Source organism: Urocitellus parryii, chromosome 11 (genome assembly GCF_045843805.1).
Source record: "Urocitellus parryii isolate mUroPar1 chromosome 11, mUroPar1.hap1, whole genome shotgun sequence".
Classification (NCBI taxonomy): domain Eukaryota; kingdom Metazoa; phylum Chordata; class Mammalia; order Rodentia; family Sciuridae; genus Urocitellus; species Urocitellus parryii.
The window spans coordinates 84,156,432-84,173,663 of NC_135541.1; the positions used below are offsets into that span (position 1 = coordinate 84,156,432).

Genomic DNA, 17,232 nt, shown 5'->3' on the forward strand with positions numbered 1-17,232 from the left:
TAAAATATTTTATTTTTTGCAAAAATACATTTCAGAAAAGTTACCCATTAGACTACATTTTAAATTGTTTTCAGTACAAAACCATGTAAGTTTTCAAATTTAACATTCAGGAGATATTTATAGGTCTCATATCAGAATTGCAATTACGGTGTTTCTGCCTTGTGGAATCTTTTTTATAATTTTTATTGGTGCATTGTAATTATACATAATGGATTTGTTGTTCTATATTTGTACATACACATGCTGTGATAATATAACTGGTCAATGTCTTTCCCCAGTATTTCTCCTTTCCCTCCCCTTCTCCTGCCTGCTGGTCCCTTTCTACTACTATACTGGTTTTCCTTTGATTTTCATGAGGATCCCCCACACACAAATGTTTCCTTTAGCTTTCACATATGAGTGAAAACTTATTTCAGTTAACATAATACTCTCAACTTCCATTCATTTTTCTGCATGAGACAATTTATTCTTCTTTATGCCTGAATAAAAATTTTTTGTGGAGTTCTTTTTAACAGAATCCTAAAAATAAGGAAATATTTAACATGTCATGGGTTAAAAAAAAATAACTCACGGGCTGGGGATGTGGTTGCATGGTAGAATGCTTTCCTGGAATGCATAAGGCCCTGAGTTCTTCCCCAGCATCACAAAAAGATAAAAATAAACTAAAGGGAACAAGTTAAATTAAAAAAAAAAATTACTTATCCTTTTTGCACAATGGCAGTACAGTCTGGTTCCATCAAATCTAGGAATAGAATAGCTCCCACATGCATAATAATGCAGGTCATTATTTAGGTATGCAGAAGTAGGATAGTAATGAGTTTCAACAAATATGTGACAAACATTTTGATAAATAAGGACCAAATATTGTATCATACTGAATCTTAGTTTTGTAAGAGTTTGTGATCTCTGATTCAAAGGTCCCAAAAATAATGAATTATGGAATTAAGATATTTTTTGGCGGGGGGGGGAGGGTGGAAATACCTGTAGGGAGAAGCTTATAAAAAGAATTAATGTTTTCAGTTGTAGACTTAGAACATCACATGATATGAAATTGATTGGTAGAATTTACCCCCATCTTTTCAGTTTAATTTAATTTTTTGCAATGGGGTCTTGCTATATTGTCCAGGCTAGCCTCTGGAACTCCTGGGCTCAAACAGTACTCCCACCTCAGTCTCCTGAGTAACTGCAATTATAGGTGTGTGCCATTACACTTGGCTGGATTTTTTAAACCAACTATATTGAGATATAGTTTATATATCAAGAATTCATTTATTTTATGTGTATTGTTCAGTTAATTTTAATAAATTTATAGTTTTGAGGAGTTAGATTTTTTATTTTAATTTGTTATATATGACAACAAAGTGCATTACAATTCATATTAAACATAGAGTATAATTTTTCATATCTCTGGTTGTACATAGAGTCACATCCTTCATGTCTTCATACATGTACTAAGGGTAATGATGATTATCGAATTCCAACATCTTTCCTACCCCTATGCCCCTTCCCTTCCCTCCCCTTTTCCCCTTTGCCCTATCTAGAGTTCATTTAATTCCCCCCACCCTACCCCTTCCACCCTGCCCCCAGCATATTATGGATTAGCATCTTTAAATCAGAGAAATCGTTCGGCAGACTGCTTTCTGTCTTTGTGGGTTTTGGGGGGGATTGCCTAATTTCTCCAGCTCCATCCACTTACCTGCAAATGCCATGATTTTATTCTCTTTTATTGCTCCGTAATATTCCATTGTGTATATATGCCACATTTTTTTTATCCATTCATCTACTGAAGGCATCTAGGTTGGTTCCACAGTTTAGCTATTGTGAATTGTGCTGCTATAAACATTGATGTGGCTGTGTCCCTGTAGTATGCTGTTTTTAAGTCATTTGGATATAAATCGAGGAGTGGGATAGCTGGGTCAAATGGTGGTTCCATTCCCAGTTTTCCAAGGATTCTCCATAGTGCTTTCCAGATTGGTTGCACCAATTTGGAGTCCTACCAGCAATTATGAGTGTGCCTTTTAATTAACACTTTTCAACCCAGAGGCTTTATGTATTAAAAGCATATTCCAGCAAACAGCCACTTAAATCTAGAAATAATGTGGATGTAGACAGAGGAGGAAGTGATCTTTGCACCCTGTTTCTGTCTGACCAGAAAGAGAGTGCCTCAAGGTAGAGATAGTTGAGTAGAGGATAAATGACAAGAAAGCCTGTGATTGGACCTGTGCTTACTACTTTGTACATGTGGTCTCTGGGTGCCCTCAGAAAGCTGACTGTCGCTCACAATGCAAGCCATTGTCTATTCCCTCACACAAGTACAGAACTCTGCTTAGACTCAGCAATGCTCTTTAAGACCACAACAAGGTACTCATAACTAAATACCACCACAATCTGGTTTCTAGAACATTCTGACAGCCAAAAGAATATCCTGAGTCCTATTTATTGTCCTTCCTCTGACCATAGGCAATTAACAAATTGCTTTATGTCTTTGTGGTTTACCTGTTCTTTTTGTACTGGGGATTTGAATCCAGGCCCTCAAGCATGCTGGGCAAGAGCTCCTCCACTGATCTACATCCCTAGCCCTTTTTAATTTTATTTTGAGACAGCATCTCACTTAAGTTTCCCAGGCTAGCCTCAAACTTGTGATCCTCCTGCCTTAGCCTTCTGAGTAACTAGGATTATAGGCATGTGCCATAATTCCTGGCTTAGATATTTAAAATTATTAGAATTGTATGTATTTGTTCAATTAATTGACCTTCAAAAATTGAAATGCTTGTCTTGAGTAGTTATTAATAAACAGTTACAAAAAAGCACTTTTGTGAAGTTTAAATCCTTGGTCCAAAAGTCACAAATGGTACAGAAACAGAATAAAGTTTAAATGTTAATTCTACTTATCCTGAATAACATGGTTTTTATTAGGTGTTATTATCTACTTTCACATTTACTGCTGATTTGAAGGCCTTTATCCAGTAGGGTGTTAACAGGTTTTCTCTACCTATGCTCTTCCTACTTTAATATTTATCTTTATCAGATATGTCTATACTTCCTCAGGGCTTTAGAGTTCTCAGAGCCTCCTGTAATTTTATTCTTCCTAATCCTGTCACCCCGCAAAAATGACCAGCTTCAGTTTTTTACCAAGGCTTAATGTTTTGTTTTGAGACAACATCTTGCTATGTTGCCCAGGCTAACCTTGAATTCTTTTTCTGTTGTTTTTTTTAAACGTGTTTTACCTTTGACCTTGCCAGTAGGATTTCTTTATACAAAGGGCTCAAAAATTAAAAGTTTGAAGCCACTTTCCTGAGAGCCTGTTATGTTTTTTGTGGGGAGGGTACTGGGGATTGAACTCCGGGCACTCAACCACTGAGCCACATCCCTAACCTTATTTTGTATTCTGTTTAGAGACAGAGTCTCACTGAGTTGCTTGAACTCCTCGCTTTTGCTGAGGCTGGCTTTGAACTCATAATCCTCCTGCCTCAGCCTCCGGAGCTGGAGCCACTGGGATTTCAGGCATGCACCACCACGCCTGGCTGATTGTGTATTTTTTATAGAAGAACTATAATCCTTTTATCTTCCTGCAAAATAGAGAACAAGTGGTGCAGATAGGAGGAGAAGGGGAAAGTGTAAAAGCAGCTCTGACATAAAGCAGAATTAAGGGGATGATATGTGGTAAAGTAAAGGAGTCAGGTAATCCTGACTAATCTCTTCTCTGTCCTCATGGTTTCAGGTTTCAGCAACATTTGCTGCAAGTTTAGTCACCAGCCCTGCAATTGGAGCTTACCTTGGACGAGTGTATGGAGACAGCTTAGTGGTGGTTCTAGCTACAGCAATAGCTTTGCTAGATATTTGTTTTATCCTTGTTGCTGTACCAGAGTCATTGCCTGAGAAGATGCGGCCAGCATCATGGGGAGCACCCATTTCCTGGGAACAGGCCGACCCTTTTGCAGTAAGTTTATATTTCTTCCTTCTCTTTGGCAGAAAAGTGGATGCACAATTCAATACATGTTAATATACGGCTGTGGATGTTTTTTTGTGGAAAACGTCTTGGAGGGTATGAGGGTTTTTTTTGAAATATTTTTTAGAATAGTAAATTTTATCATCCTTTCTTCAAGTCTTTTCAGTGTGTGTTCAGTGCCAAAAGGAATCTCTTCATATTCTTAAAAATCATCTTGTTTTTGATGTAAAATCTTACTTTAGTCTTTCTTTTTCTTGTTCTAGTCCTTAAAAAAAGTGGGCCAAGATTCCATAGTGCTGCTAATCTGCATTACGGTGTTTCTGTCCTACCTACCAGAAGCAGGCCAATATTCCAGCTTTTTTTTATACCTCAGACAGGTATTTAAGTGAACTTTTTAATGAACTTTTCTTTCATTGTATAATGCCATAAGAAAAATGTTTAATCTTGAAAGTGCTAAAATCAGCTGAGAAATTTAAAATGAATACCAATTTTATAAATCAGTTAACTAGACTTAACCTTGTTTTGTGTGTCTGATGTTCCTTATGCCTTTCTAAAGAGAGCACTTTGTATAGTGAGATTCAGGGCTTAGGCAACAAGATTGTGTTCCCTTGTCAAGATAGGTAGTCTGAGTTTGTTTGCTATTTTTAGAAGTATGGGATGCTTTAACCATTCACTTCCTCCAGTTTCTTTTTCATGTAGAGCATATGAAAGGAGAGAAGCTAGCCACAATGAGAGCACAGACAAGTTTTTCTTCCTTAAATACCAGTCTTGCTAGACAGAAATCAAAGCTGTACAAAGCATAAAACACTGTAATATTCATTTATAAAATATTCTAAACTTAATAGTGTATAATTTATTATATCCAAATTAAGGGACCTTTACCATGTATAAATAAGTATTTTTAGTATGTTAAGACTTGTTGGATCTCCTCTGAAGAATTCTTTGCTTATAAATGAATTAAATTTTGAATTAAATATGAGTTATATGTGAATTAAATTGTTTTGTTTATAATTTTTTTGGCCCATTTAATGTTAATGTATAAGTAACTGTGTTAGTGTGATATTTTTTATGCTTTTTTTATTCATCAATTTTACTTGTTCTGGAAACCTTCTAGATAATGAAATTTTCACCAGAAAGTGTTGCAGCATTTATAGCAGTCCTTGGGATTCTTTCCATCATTGCACAGGTGAGTTTCTTTTTTGTTAGAGTGATATCATAGAGGGTTACCTTGGCTGGCTATCCAGATGAAGCCTTAGAGTGATGGCATCTTGATGGAGTCACCAAAGTTAGGAGTACAAGGTTTTGTAGGTTTAGGAATTCAGTTGTTGGTGTAGCTAGTTTTGATCACATTTTTAAAACTGAGATATGTTAATATGTGATTTAAAAACTAGGTTTTTAAAATATGTATTAGGGAATATAACTGTTGCCCTGTTAGTCAAGAAATTTTATTTCTGTTAGTCCTTGTTCTATTATTGATTGCCTCATTCAACAAATGTTTATAAATACCTACCATGTATCAAGCTGTAAAGAATGTAGCAATAAAGTTATGCTGTTATAGAATTTACATTCTAGTAGGGTAAGACAGAAAATAAGTATGTCCAGAAAATAAGTATGTCCATATTAAGTATAATGAGAATAACAGAGAATAGGGGGAAGGAACATACAAAGTGAGACTGGGGGAAAGATGTTATTTTATCACCGGCGATCTAGGGGAAGGTTGGGAAGTCTGGGAAGTCCTTGCCAATCCAAGCAGACATTGGACCAGAATCAGAAGGATGAGGAATGAGCCGTAGGAATATCTGGAGGAAAACTAAGTAGTGGGAACAGAAATAAAAACTTAAGGGGAGACTGTTTTTACATGTGTAAGTAAGAGAGCAAGGAGACCAGTGTGGCTTTAGTGGCATGAACACAGGAAAGAGCACTAGGAAATAAAGTTTAAGAGCTGATGAGGAATCAGCTCCTGTGGAGCCTTGTAGGCTGTGGTAAGACTGAAAACCTTCTAATGTTTTGAGCAGAGGAGTGACATGAAAGTACATAACTCGGAAGCCCAGTTGATAAATGATGTTTTTTTGATGAACGAGATATTCATCAACACGGGAATTTGGATTTTCTCAGAAGATATTTTATTCCTGGCCTCCAAACTATCTCTGCTCTACAATAAAATACTATTCCTCTCTGGTGACCATAATTCCCTCACATAGTTTTTCTTCATTCTATGAAAAATATCCACCCCTTTCATGCCATTGGCTTTGCTTTTTCCAGACTCTGTATTATCACTTACCCTAATGTAATACTTTTTCCCTTCAGAGATTCAATCTACTAGCTTGCAACTTCTTTGTTTTATTCTATTTTTTAAAAAATGGCAGATAGGATCCTTAATTGGTCTCTTGGAAGGTTGACCTTGTTAGGATTGCTTTCACAGATCTCATCATTGATGAATTTTTGGTGGGTTCAGTGATAACCTTAAAATATAAAAATCCTACAATATATGTATGTCCCTAATGCCTCCACACACAAACATGACATTGAAGAATAATATTAATACTATATCTAACTTTTTTGTTTTATCCGAAAACCTCTTGATAGGAAAAAAATTGCATTTAAATATTCATGTTGGTGTCGAAAAAGTACTCTTCAACTTTGGAGGAAAATATATAGTAGCTTATATATAAAAACAGCTTTAAACATTCACACTTACATTTTTGAAGCATCGAAAGAGTTTTTGAAGCATAGAAGGTAGAGTTTGTTGAGTTATAAAAAATTAACCTTGTAATCCTGGGATAAATCCACCCTGTTCATGATTATCTTTTTCATATATTGCTGAAATTAGATTTGCTAATATTTTGTTTAAGATTTAGATCAAGACTGGTATGGTGGTGCATGCCTATAATTGGGAAGTTGAGGTGGAAAGATCACAGTTTCAAGGCCAGCGTGGACAACGAAGTAGAATGATATCTCAAAAAATAAAAAGGGCTGGGGATGTAGTTCAGTCCCCTGGGTTCAATCCCACATTGCAGAAAAAGGAAGGGAAAAAAAAAAAACAGGCTAATATTTACTATAATGATAATTAAGAGATTGACAGCTGTAAGGTCTTAAGTTGCTTAACTGATCATGGTGGCGGCTATGGCACCTAATAAATTAAGCCAGTAGCACTGTAGGCTCAAAGATGAATTGAATCAGATATTTTACAGGAAATTTGTCCACTGTTCAGCAGATGACACCTGGCATCCGGGATACAAGATGAAAATAGCCTCTGGGAGCTCAGAATCTGGGGGCAGACATGTAAATAAATAAAGGAGAAGAGTGTGGATGGTTTTGTATTATGTAGATCACTGCAACAGCAGAGAGTCCTGAAGACAGTGAGGTTAGAAAAGAACCAGCAATGCTTCAGCCAGCATACAGGCAACCACAGGAATAAGGTCTTTAAATGCCCATTTAGCTTTTGTTGCTTACATGAAAACACAGTTTAGGGGATGAAAAATCACATTAAAAGCAGAATCACATTAGCAATCTTCAGAAACAGGTAAATAAGAATATATGCACTACACTCTGCATGTGACTACGATAATAACATTTTTTTTTTTAGAATTTTTAATATTTATTATTTTTTAGTTCTCAGCGGACACAACATCTTTGTTTGTATGTGGTGCTGAGGATCGAACCCGGGCCGCACGCATGCCAGGCGAGCGCACCACTGCTTGAGCCACATCCCCAGCCCTGATAATAACATTTTTATGTCATGTGATTTACTATATTACATACAACCCCAAAGGTAGAAGCATGGTCTTATATTCCCATTTACACAAAGTTATAGTATTGACTTGTTCACTACTGAACTCTCAAATTAGTGTTTTTTTTTTTTCCCTCCTTTCCACCAGCATGGAGCTGCTTGTAGATCCCCCTCTAAGCTTTTTGTTTGTTTAGTTTATTTCTTACCTGTGTGCCTTTGTTTCTCCTATACTTTTCTGCTTTGCTTTCTTTGTGTTCCCACACTAATTTGGGCATATCTCTATCATTGCACAGACAATAATATAGTATAGCTTTTACTTGTGTATTTCTGATCATTTTTGCCTTAGTAATTTGTAAGCTCTAATAGAGGTCTATGTAGATTATGAGGTTAGTGTTGTGTATTTCTGTCACCCAAGTATCCTGCACTGCCTTCAACCCAGCAGGGGCTAAATTGAAGGTCTTGGTTTTTTGCAGTGTTTCAAAACCTTTAAAAATTACTAGTACGCATTTTTTAAATGCTAGATGTTATAGGTGAAATTATATGTACCTCCCTCCCCAAAATTATTCCATCTGCTAACTGGACAGATCCACCTTCCCGCAGGAGTCAAGTAATTGCTGTCGCCATTGGGGCCTTTTCTCTCTGGTTTGCCATAGGCCCTATCACTTCTGTGGCACTAGGCATGTGAGTTCCTAACTCACATGCACTAAATAAATGTTTATATAAGGGCACAGTATAGGTGGTTCTACATATTTCTTTTTCTCTGTCCGTTCCTATCTAGTTCTCTTGTTTGTGGTGACTCCTGAATTTATAGCTGCAGACCAATTGTCAATCTCCTATTTGATAAATCTGCTGGGCATCTCAACTTTAACACAGCCAAAGGTGAAATCTGGATTTCTTCCTAGCACCAGTGTTCCTCAAGCTCCTTCAGTGACACCATCACCTCCTGGTTTTTGTGTGTGTGCCAGAAACCTTGGCATCATCATTCATCTCTTTATCCCATATCCAGTCTATCAGATTCTTCCTTTCAGCTCCTAAATAGGTCCTGGATAGAAGCATTTCTTATGTTCTCCATTACTAGGATCTAGTGTGACCCATGGCAGTGACCTCTTTTTGGTGTCTCTGCTTCCATTCTTGCCTCTTTACTGCTCATTCTCCACTTGGCAGAGTACTTTTTAAAATGAAAATTTATTTTATCTCTTATGTTAAAGTAAGTCTGAAACTTACTTTCCATCACAACCGGAAACTCATTTTTCATCTTCACAGTTGAGTATATTTCAATCTAGGGCCTTTGCATTTGCTGTCACCCCCCTTGGAGTACCCTTTCCCCTCAGAACTTCCCATAATGATCTTCTTACTCAGCTCTAACCTTAAACATCACCCCCAAAAGACCTTCCCTGTCCATCCTGATTCAAGCAGCATGCCCATCACACTCTTTTTGTTTTCACATAGCAATGACAACCTAGAATTTTCTTATTTGTAAAATAAGTATGCTCATCTCCATCTTTCCACCAGTAGTCTGGGTGCTGACTGATAGTAGTGGTGGATACAGGATATCCATTCACTTAGTAGCCTAGAGGAAGATTTGACATAGTAGGAACTTAGCAAATACTTCTTGATTTTCTGACCAAAACTGATTTCAGAGTTAAATGTGTCATCTTGGTTAAGTCGTTTAAGCTTTGAAACTCAGTTCTCTCATCTTCAAAATGAGTTATATTAAATTAAGGAAACCATTTTTTTTATTCCAACACACTGTATTAATTTGTTCCATTGTTAATCACACATGCTTTCCATAAATCCTTAACTTGTAAATGAGAAAAGTCCCTGCTCCTGAGAAGAAAATTGATATCCCTAATTAGAATGTCATGAGATAAGTATCAATGTCTTTTTAGGTCTTTGGGTCACAGAGGATGTAGATAAAGGGGATGAGAGGTGGTTCTTCAGTAGGGGATCTTCTGCAGTATCTCTGTATGAAGGATGTTAGCCTCACAAAATGGGCATTGACATATCTGAATTTTATCTCCAGTGTTAATGAATCATCCCATGACCTTAATATTTACCTTTTTACTTCAGTGGTCATGTCTGTAAAATGGAAATGAGGCTAATAATCGCACTCAGCATTTTTTTTTTTAATTGGGATTTGGGAATAGCTGCTTACAGAGCTAGCTGGGTTGATTGAAGAAATGTGAGATGACTTCATTTTAGAAACAGTTTTTGGTGGTATTCATGATCTATGCTTGAAAGTTTCCACCTTCTTTAGACCACATTCCTGAAAGAATGCATGCTCTAGAGTATGCATCTGGCCAGTTCAGTCTGTTCCAGAGCTCAGGCTCCCTAGTTTTCCATTTTTACTGCCCCATTTCCAGGCTTAAGAAGCAGCTATTTCATCATTGGTGAATCTGTTTTTCAACAGCATGTCCTCCTCTAGGTTGCATTTAACAATGACAAGAATGATTATTTTATGCCCTCTGAGTTCCTAGAGCCATAAAAAATGAATCATAGCTATTTAGAGGAAAGTGCTGTCTTTGGGATATTCTTATGTAGAATTTGCATAATTCCTGTCCCTTCCAATCATATTGATGCCCTGGAGCTTTGGCTGTATTCAGTTTTATTTTTCACAATTAAAGCCAGTATCTGATAGTCTTTAAATAAAATTTTTTTTAAAAATACTTGTAACCTAATTATTTTTTTAAATATTTATTTTGTTTTAGTTGTAGTTGGACACAATACCTTTATTTCACTTATTTAGTTTTTTTTTTTAATGTTGGCAAGTATGTTATTTACTACTTTGAAGGGAAGTAAGAAGTATACCAGTTGTATTTGATTAGAGGAATAAGAGTTGAAAATATTTACCCACTCATCAGACTGGAAATACTTGTTTTAGAGTGAAAAGGTAACCAAATGTTTCTTTTAGTTGATATGAAATTTTTCTTGGCTAACTCCAGGCTCTGAGTGAGTTCCCTTTTGTGGACTATGGTTGCAAAAGAATGTAATCCTACAAATCATGTACATCTCAATCTACACTTTGATTTTCATTGAAAGAAGAAAGCTATGAGTCTTGATGGTTCAAAAATCCTTAAAAGTATTATTATTTGCTTTTTACTGGCATATTTGTGACCAAGTCTAATTAAACTGTTAAATGATTATCTCAGTTTAAATTTTTAACATTTTTGTGACTTTTAGAGTGTCAGCCAGTAATAAAACAGTAATTTCCCAAATTCTTACCTCTTCTAGTTATTCACTTAAACTATTATTTATTAAATGCTTATTATGTGTCAGGCACAAACTAGCATTTTATGTAAATATATCTCATTTCATTCATATAACCAAGTTCTGAAATACATGCTGTTATCCTAATCTTACAACAGACAAAACCTGAGGTTCAGAGTGGTAACTTGCCCAGGGTCATTCATTAGCAAGACCTTTTGAACTTCTGATTTAATCAGTCAGTCCTCAGTAGAAAATGTACTGAATAAAAAGTTTAACCTTTCACTTTTCTAACTCTGAATTCGGATCTGTATGACCATAGAGACTTTTCATCTGCTTATGAAACCTGAAATAGTAACCTCAGATATATTCAGGGCAATAGTTGCTAAAAAAAATTGTAGAAAAGTCGTAATGGTCCTATTATATTACAGAGTAGAAGATATCAGCAAATATTCTTTTTCTTTTTTTCCTCTTTTTCTCTCCAGACTATAGTCTTGAGTTTACTTATGAGGTCAATTGGAAATAAGAACACCATTTTATTGGGTCTAGGATTTCAAATATTACAGCTGGCATGGTATGGCTTTGGTTCAGAACCTTGGTATGTATAAATATTTTAGTGTTTGTTTGGCATTTATCTTTGTTTCCCTTTATTTGCTTTTCATTTGCTTTTCAACTAAGGCATAGGTTTTAATCTGTCTCTTGCTGTACTTTTCATTCTAAACATATAGTTCAGTCTCCCTCTTATGTACTCAATACTCTCCTAGAGTGACTTGAAGACACAAAGAGGACATTTCATAATTAAATGGCTGGCTGAATTTTTGCATGAGATTATTGAGCTTTTGAATATCTAAAGAGCATTTAATTAAGATCAGAGATCAGTTTGTCACTAGGGAAAAGCACACAATTCCATAGCAATAAAAGCCCTGAAAGTTAGCATAATTTACCATTTTTTGTTTTTCTGGTAGGAAATAAAAAATGCTGTGTAAAACCAGAGGTAGTCCCTGATGGCACAGGGGAAGTGAACAAAGTCCAGTTGCTTTGATCCCGGTTTCATGTTGTCTCAGCTTTTCCTGCAGGAAGCTGATGATGATTTGCACAACTAGCCACCTCATCTCTAGACTTGGGTAGAATTTGTTCTGATGGGCAATTTCTTTTCCAGTCTAGCTTTTACAAAGAGGTGCTAACAACTTATCTGAGACATTTCTTTTAAATATCAAGCCAGGAGCATCCAGGCTACTTTCTTTACAAGATAAGAATTAGAAATAAAATCAGTGAGGTCTTTATACTGAGTATCAAGTCCGTGGGAAGTTTGATGAAGACTTGCTCACTTCACACATTCAGAAGCATCTGATGATATTTATTTATCTGTATTATACATTATCCTCAACATAACTTATCAAATTCCTGCAGAAATAATGTCTGACACACTTTAGTTTGGAACATGATATCCCAATTTTATTTTAAAACCTTACACTATTTTTGTAAGAGACTGTTCTTTTTTTTTTTTTTTAGTTGTAGATGGACACAATATCTTTATTTTGATTATTTTTTTATGTGGTGCTGGGATCGAACCCAGTGCTTCATACATGCTCAGCAAGCATTCTACCACTGAGTCACAACCCCGGCCTGAGAGATTGTTCTTTTTTGAGACTATATAAACAGGGTTAGACTTTTAAGAGATTTTCTCAGTCACTTAGAAAGGAATAAGATAATTCTTTTCCCTGTACTGACTTGATTTTTAAGTATGTATTTTAATTTTGACAGGTACAGTGGAAAAGACTCACTCATTTTTGTTTTAATGCTTTAATTACAGGATGATGTGGGCTGCTGGAGCAGTAGCAGCCATGTCTAGCATTACCTTTCCAGCTGTTAGTGCACTTGTTTCACGAACTGCTGATGCTGATCAACAGGGTGAGTTAATAGGAACCAATGAAAATTATTTAAAAGCAAAGAATATTCTAATCCTGTTTTCTCCCTCACAAAAGTACAAAACATGAATGTATTTTTAAGGTACAGAATTTTCACATTGCTATCAGTGGTAAATAGGAAAAGCAGATTCTAGAATATTACCTTGATGAGGATATATATAATCTCTTATCTTTTGCCTTTGTATATATAGCCCTGTCTGTTCTCTTGCTAGAAAATTTAATAAAGAAGTTCACTAAACATTTGTTGTTTGCTGTGTTGTGCTAGACACCTTGGGATATGTTCATAGCCCTTTTATCCAATCTTATGGTTTCAGTTACCAAACTATAAACATGAAAGGCTCATGATTTTGTGGTGGGAGCATTTAATTTTGGGAATCCCAAGAGATGAAGGAATAATTCTTTTAAAAGAGTATGTTTTATCTGATCATAAGAAAAAAAATCAAAACAGTGATATTGCAAAAGAATGGCAGTGGTCACTTAGTGAAATGAGGAAAAGTCTGTGGCCAAAGAAAACTGCAGTTTAAACTGAATAGAAGATTATAGAGAAATATATGTATTTTACTAAAAAAGGGTCTTGAATAGCTGCTTGGATACCAAGTTTTAACAGTCTCACTTATGAACTCATGCATGACTGGTTTTTAACCAAGGATATTTGGAAGGCTATATTCTAGGGAAATAAAGTAGTTTTGCCTAGTTGTTTCTATGTTCATTCTATATGATTGCATCTGAGCTCATGTTTGCATAGGATAGCACACCAAATGCACTTTGGCTTCCAAGTTTTTAATGCCATTGCAGTAATTGCTAGTGTTTATTGAATGCCTTGATTTCAGATTGATTTCATATTTGTACCGGTTTTTACAGGAGGAAAAAATTGGTGGCATACTAAATGATTTCTTTAAACAATGCAGGTGTTGTTCAAGGAATGATAACAGGAATTCGAGGATTGTGCAATGGTCTGGGACCAGCCCTTTATGGATTTATTTTCTACATCTTCCACGTGGAACTTAAAGAACTGCCAATAACAGGAACAGATTTGGGGACAAACACAAGTCCCCAGCACCACTTTGAACAGGTAATTTCTTCTTTCACATATTTATTTGGCCAGTAAAGATGGTATTTTTTGATCATAAAAGCTTTCGAGGAGCTGGGGTAGTGGCTCAGTGGTAGAGTCCTCTCCTAGCATGTATGAGGCACCACATTAAAAAATAAACATATTGTGTCTGTCTATAACTTAAAAAAACTTTTGAGATTCTTATTTTAACTTTTGACATTAAAAACTCAAGTCTAAAGGACTGTGTTCTCGTTGTGAAATTATGCAAACCTTTTTCTTTTCCCTTGCTTACATTTCTTTTATTGTTTATTACATCACTTCAAATTAATCTTAAATTTTCACTTGAAAAAAGTTGTAATCAATAATGCATGATAATCAGTGCATGATACAGTTTTTACATGTGAAAGAGTCACTCTTTACTTTTCCAGGAAAAAAATAACTTAATGCCCACATTTTTTTCTCCTTTGAATTTCCAAGCTTAGTACCTTTTCATGACAAAATTCTTTGTATCGACAGACTCTATTCAAATATCATTACACACCTCAGGCTGTGATATAAGTACATCACAACTGCCATTCTCTGTGCATACCTTTTTCAAGAATGAAAAATTATATAAAGCCTGGTTTGCCAAATCTACATCTAATGGCACATGTTAGTCATTTCCCTACAATGCTGCTTATGTTTCCTGAGTCCTCTGTGATATCCCAGTTCCCTGTTTTCAGCAGCCTTCTGAACAGAAAGTCAGTTACATGGGTCTTTGTTCATTTGTTTGCGTTTCCTTCCTTACACCTAAAAACGTGAAAACCAAGCATCATTGATCATTCTAGCCAATAGAAACAGCTCCCTGGCTTCCTCACAGCGTTAACCTTAAAACCAACCAAGCCTACTTCTTTCCTGTGGGCCACACAAAAGTACAATTAGCAGTATAAGTTTTTGTTAATAAATGTAATTCGGGGATAATTTAAAATTCTGTTTCTTTTCATGGTAATAGCATTACCTGTGTTTTTCTAACTTTCAGGCATTTGAGCATATAATTACTTTTCTAAAAGAAAATGGTAACTGATTCTACCGCTGTAGTTATTAATATTAATGTCTTCTTTGATATAATGAGAGCAACTAAGAACAGAACAGGGAGGAAGGGCAGGAAGAAAAGATTAACATTAAACAGAGACATGAGGTGGGAGGGAAAGGGAGAAAAAAAGGGAAATTGCATGGAAATGGAGGGAGACCCCCATTGTTATACAAAATTACATATAAGAGGTTGTGAGGGGAATGGGATAACAAACATGGAGGGAAATGAATTACAGTAGATGAGGTAGAGAGAGAAGATGGGAGGGGAGGGGAGGGGAGGGGGGATAGTAGAGGATAGGAAAGGTAGCAGAATACAACAGCCACTAATATGGCAATATGTAAAAATGTGGATGTGTAACCAATGTGATTCTGCAATCTGTATTTGGGGTAAAAATGGGAGTTCATAACCCACTTGATTCTAATGTATGAAATATGAGATGTCAAGAGCTTTGTAATGTTGTGAACAACCAATAAAAAAAATATATTATATGCTACCTGATTGTACTTTTGAGATAATGGTTTTCCAGGACTAACAAATTAAGTGAGGACTCTAGAACCTGTTTCATATTTTGTGCTAAAAATTATGGCAATTTTGTATAGGCTTTTTTGCCAATTGTTATTCCCAGAATTTTATAGTGAGAGTTTAAGTGCCACTTTTCTCTGGAAAACAGAATGCATTTTATAACTATGGCTTTCATGAAGAATTGAGTCATTGGCTTGTAATTGATAGCAGTCAGTTATTACTAAAAAAAAAAAAAAAAATAAGCAATTTCTTAAGAACAAGAGTATTTGTACAAAAATCCTAATTGTTCTTTTCTTCCTCAGAATTCCATAATCCCTGGCCCCCCCTTTCTCTTTGGAGCCTGTTCGGTACTGCTGGCTCTGCTTGTTGCCTTGTTTATTCCAGAACATACCAATTTAAGCTTACGGTCCAGCAGTTGGAGAAAGCACTGTGGCAGTCACAGCCATCCTCATAGTACACAAGCGCCAGGAGAGGCCAAAGAACCTTTACTCCAGGACACAAATGTGTGATGACTGAAATCAGGAAGATTTTTCTATCAGCACCCAGGTCTTAGTTTTCACCTGTAGTTCTGGATGTACATTCCATCTCCATCTGCAGTGTACTTTAAGATTGTCTTAAGAAATTATCTGCATGAACTCCGTGGGAACTAAAGAAGGAACCGGACAGTTTTCCAAAGATGTTACAATTTCTTTTGAAAAGAAACCTTTTGTTTATTAGCACCAATTTCTTGCCACTAAACTGTTTTATTATACATCCTTTAATTAAAAACTATATATGTAACTTCTTAGATATTAGCATATGTCTCTGCTACCATTTCCTTAAGGTGTTGAGCTTTAACTCTATGCTGACTCTCAGACAGAGTAGATAGTATGGTTGTGGACCTGTTCATTTTAACATTGTAAATCGAGTCAGATTTTAATATTGTAAAATCTTGGGTCAAATAATTCAAAGCCTTAATGCAGATGCACTAAAATAAAGAAATGATAAATGAATTGTTTGCATTTAAAAAAAAAAACTTAAAATTGTACTAAAATCTGAATCATGTTTCAAGCTTGTTTGCAATAATTTTATTTTAAGCATATTCACTACTGTTTTTGAAGTGAAAAATATCAGCCATTTAGAATTTAAATTGGGGTGGTTAGAGCCTGTAATTCTAAAAATGCTGGCTCAGATTTGTTCCCCAGCTTGTTCTTATACCACTATTCTTTTAATGTTTGCATAATCATAAAAACCTCAACACTTGAATACATAATCTAAAATTATATAGCAAAGCTGGTAGCCTTGAAAATGTTAATGTGATATCTATATGTAGATAAATATATATAGTGGCCTTTCAGGACTGTCACAGTAACACTTTATTTACAGAGCTAATGTTTGTCCTAAATTTTCAGGACCCTAGGAGAGAGCTTTATACAATTACTGATGTGAATTTCTCTAAAGTGTATATTTTTGTGTCCAGTTATATTATTTAAAAAAAGTGTTACTTTGTAAAAATTGTACATAAAGTATTGTATAGTTTACACTGTTTTCATCTTGTGTGTGGTTATTGCCTAATGCTTTTTAAACCTGGAACATTCACTATGGTTAAATAAGGTCTTAAAAATGTAAATATTCTGTTAATAAAATTAAATATTTTAATGATTTTTTTAAAAAAAGTCTTGATCTGTGAGTCCAGATATAGCCGGTTTTAGCTTTGTTACCATGATCACTTTTATACTAACAAGTCAAAGATTTAACCTTTCTCTGAATCATTCCTTTTCATTCACTATACAATGC

The 17,232-nt window shown here is 35.4% G+C and overlaps 1 protein-coding gene across 2 annotated transcripts in view; it reads left to right on the forward strand.

The window, feature by feature from the left end:
- Positions 1 to 17,044, forward strand: part of Slc71a1 (solute carrier family 71 member 1) — a 40,559-nt gene extending 23,515 nt beyond the window's left edge. Inside the window, exons 6-12 of one of the 2 annotated variants that reach the window (XM_026379421.2) lie at positions 3,722 to 3,940; positions 4,213 to 4,326; positions 5,064 to 5,135; positions 11,369 to 11,481; positions 12,697 to 12,794; positions 13,720 to 13,883; positions 15,759 to 17,044. In XM_026379421.2, the coding sequence (XP_026235206.1) occupies positions 3,722 to 3,940; positions 4,213 to 4,326; positions 5,064 to 5,135; positions 11,369 to 11,481; positions 12,697 to 12,794; positions 13,720 to 13,883; positions 15,759 to 15,965 (987 nt within the window). In that variant the 3' untranslated portion in view covers positions 15,966 to 17,044. The remainder of the gene's footprint in view (positions 1 to 3,721; positions 3,941 to 4,212; positions 4,327 to 5,063; positions 5,136 to 11,368; positions 11,482 to 12,696; positions 12,795 to 13,719; positions 13,884 to 15,758) is intronic. The other variant, XM_077803732.1, reaches the window with a different exon arrangement.
- The last annotated feature ends 188 nt before the right edge of the window (positions 17,045 to 17,232 follow it).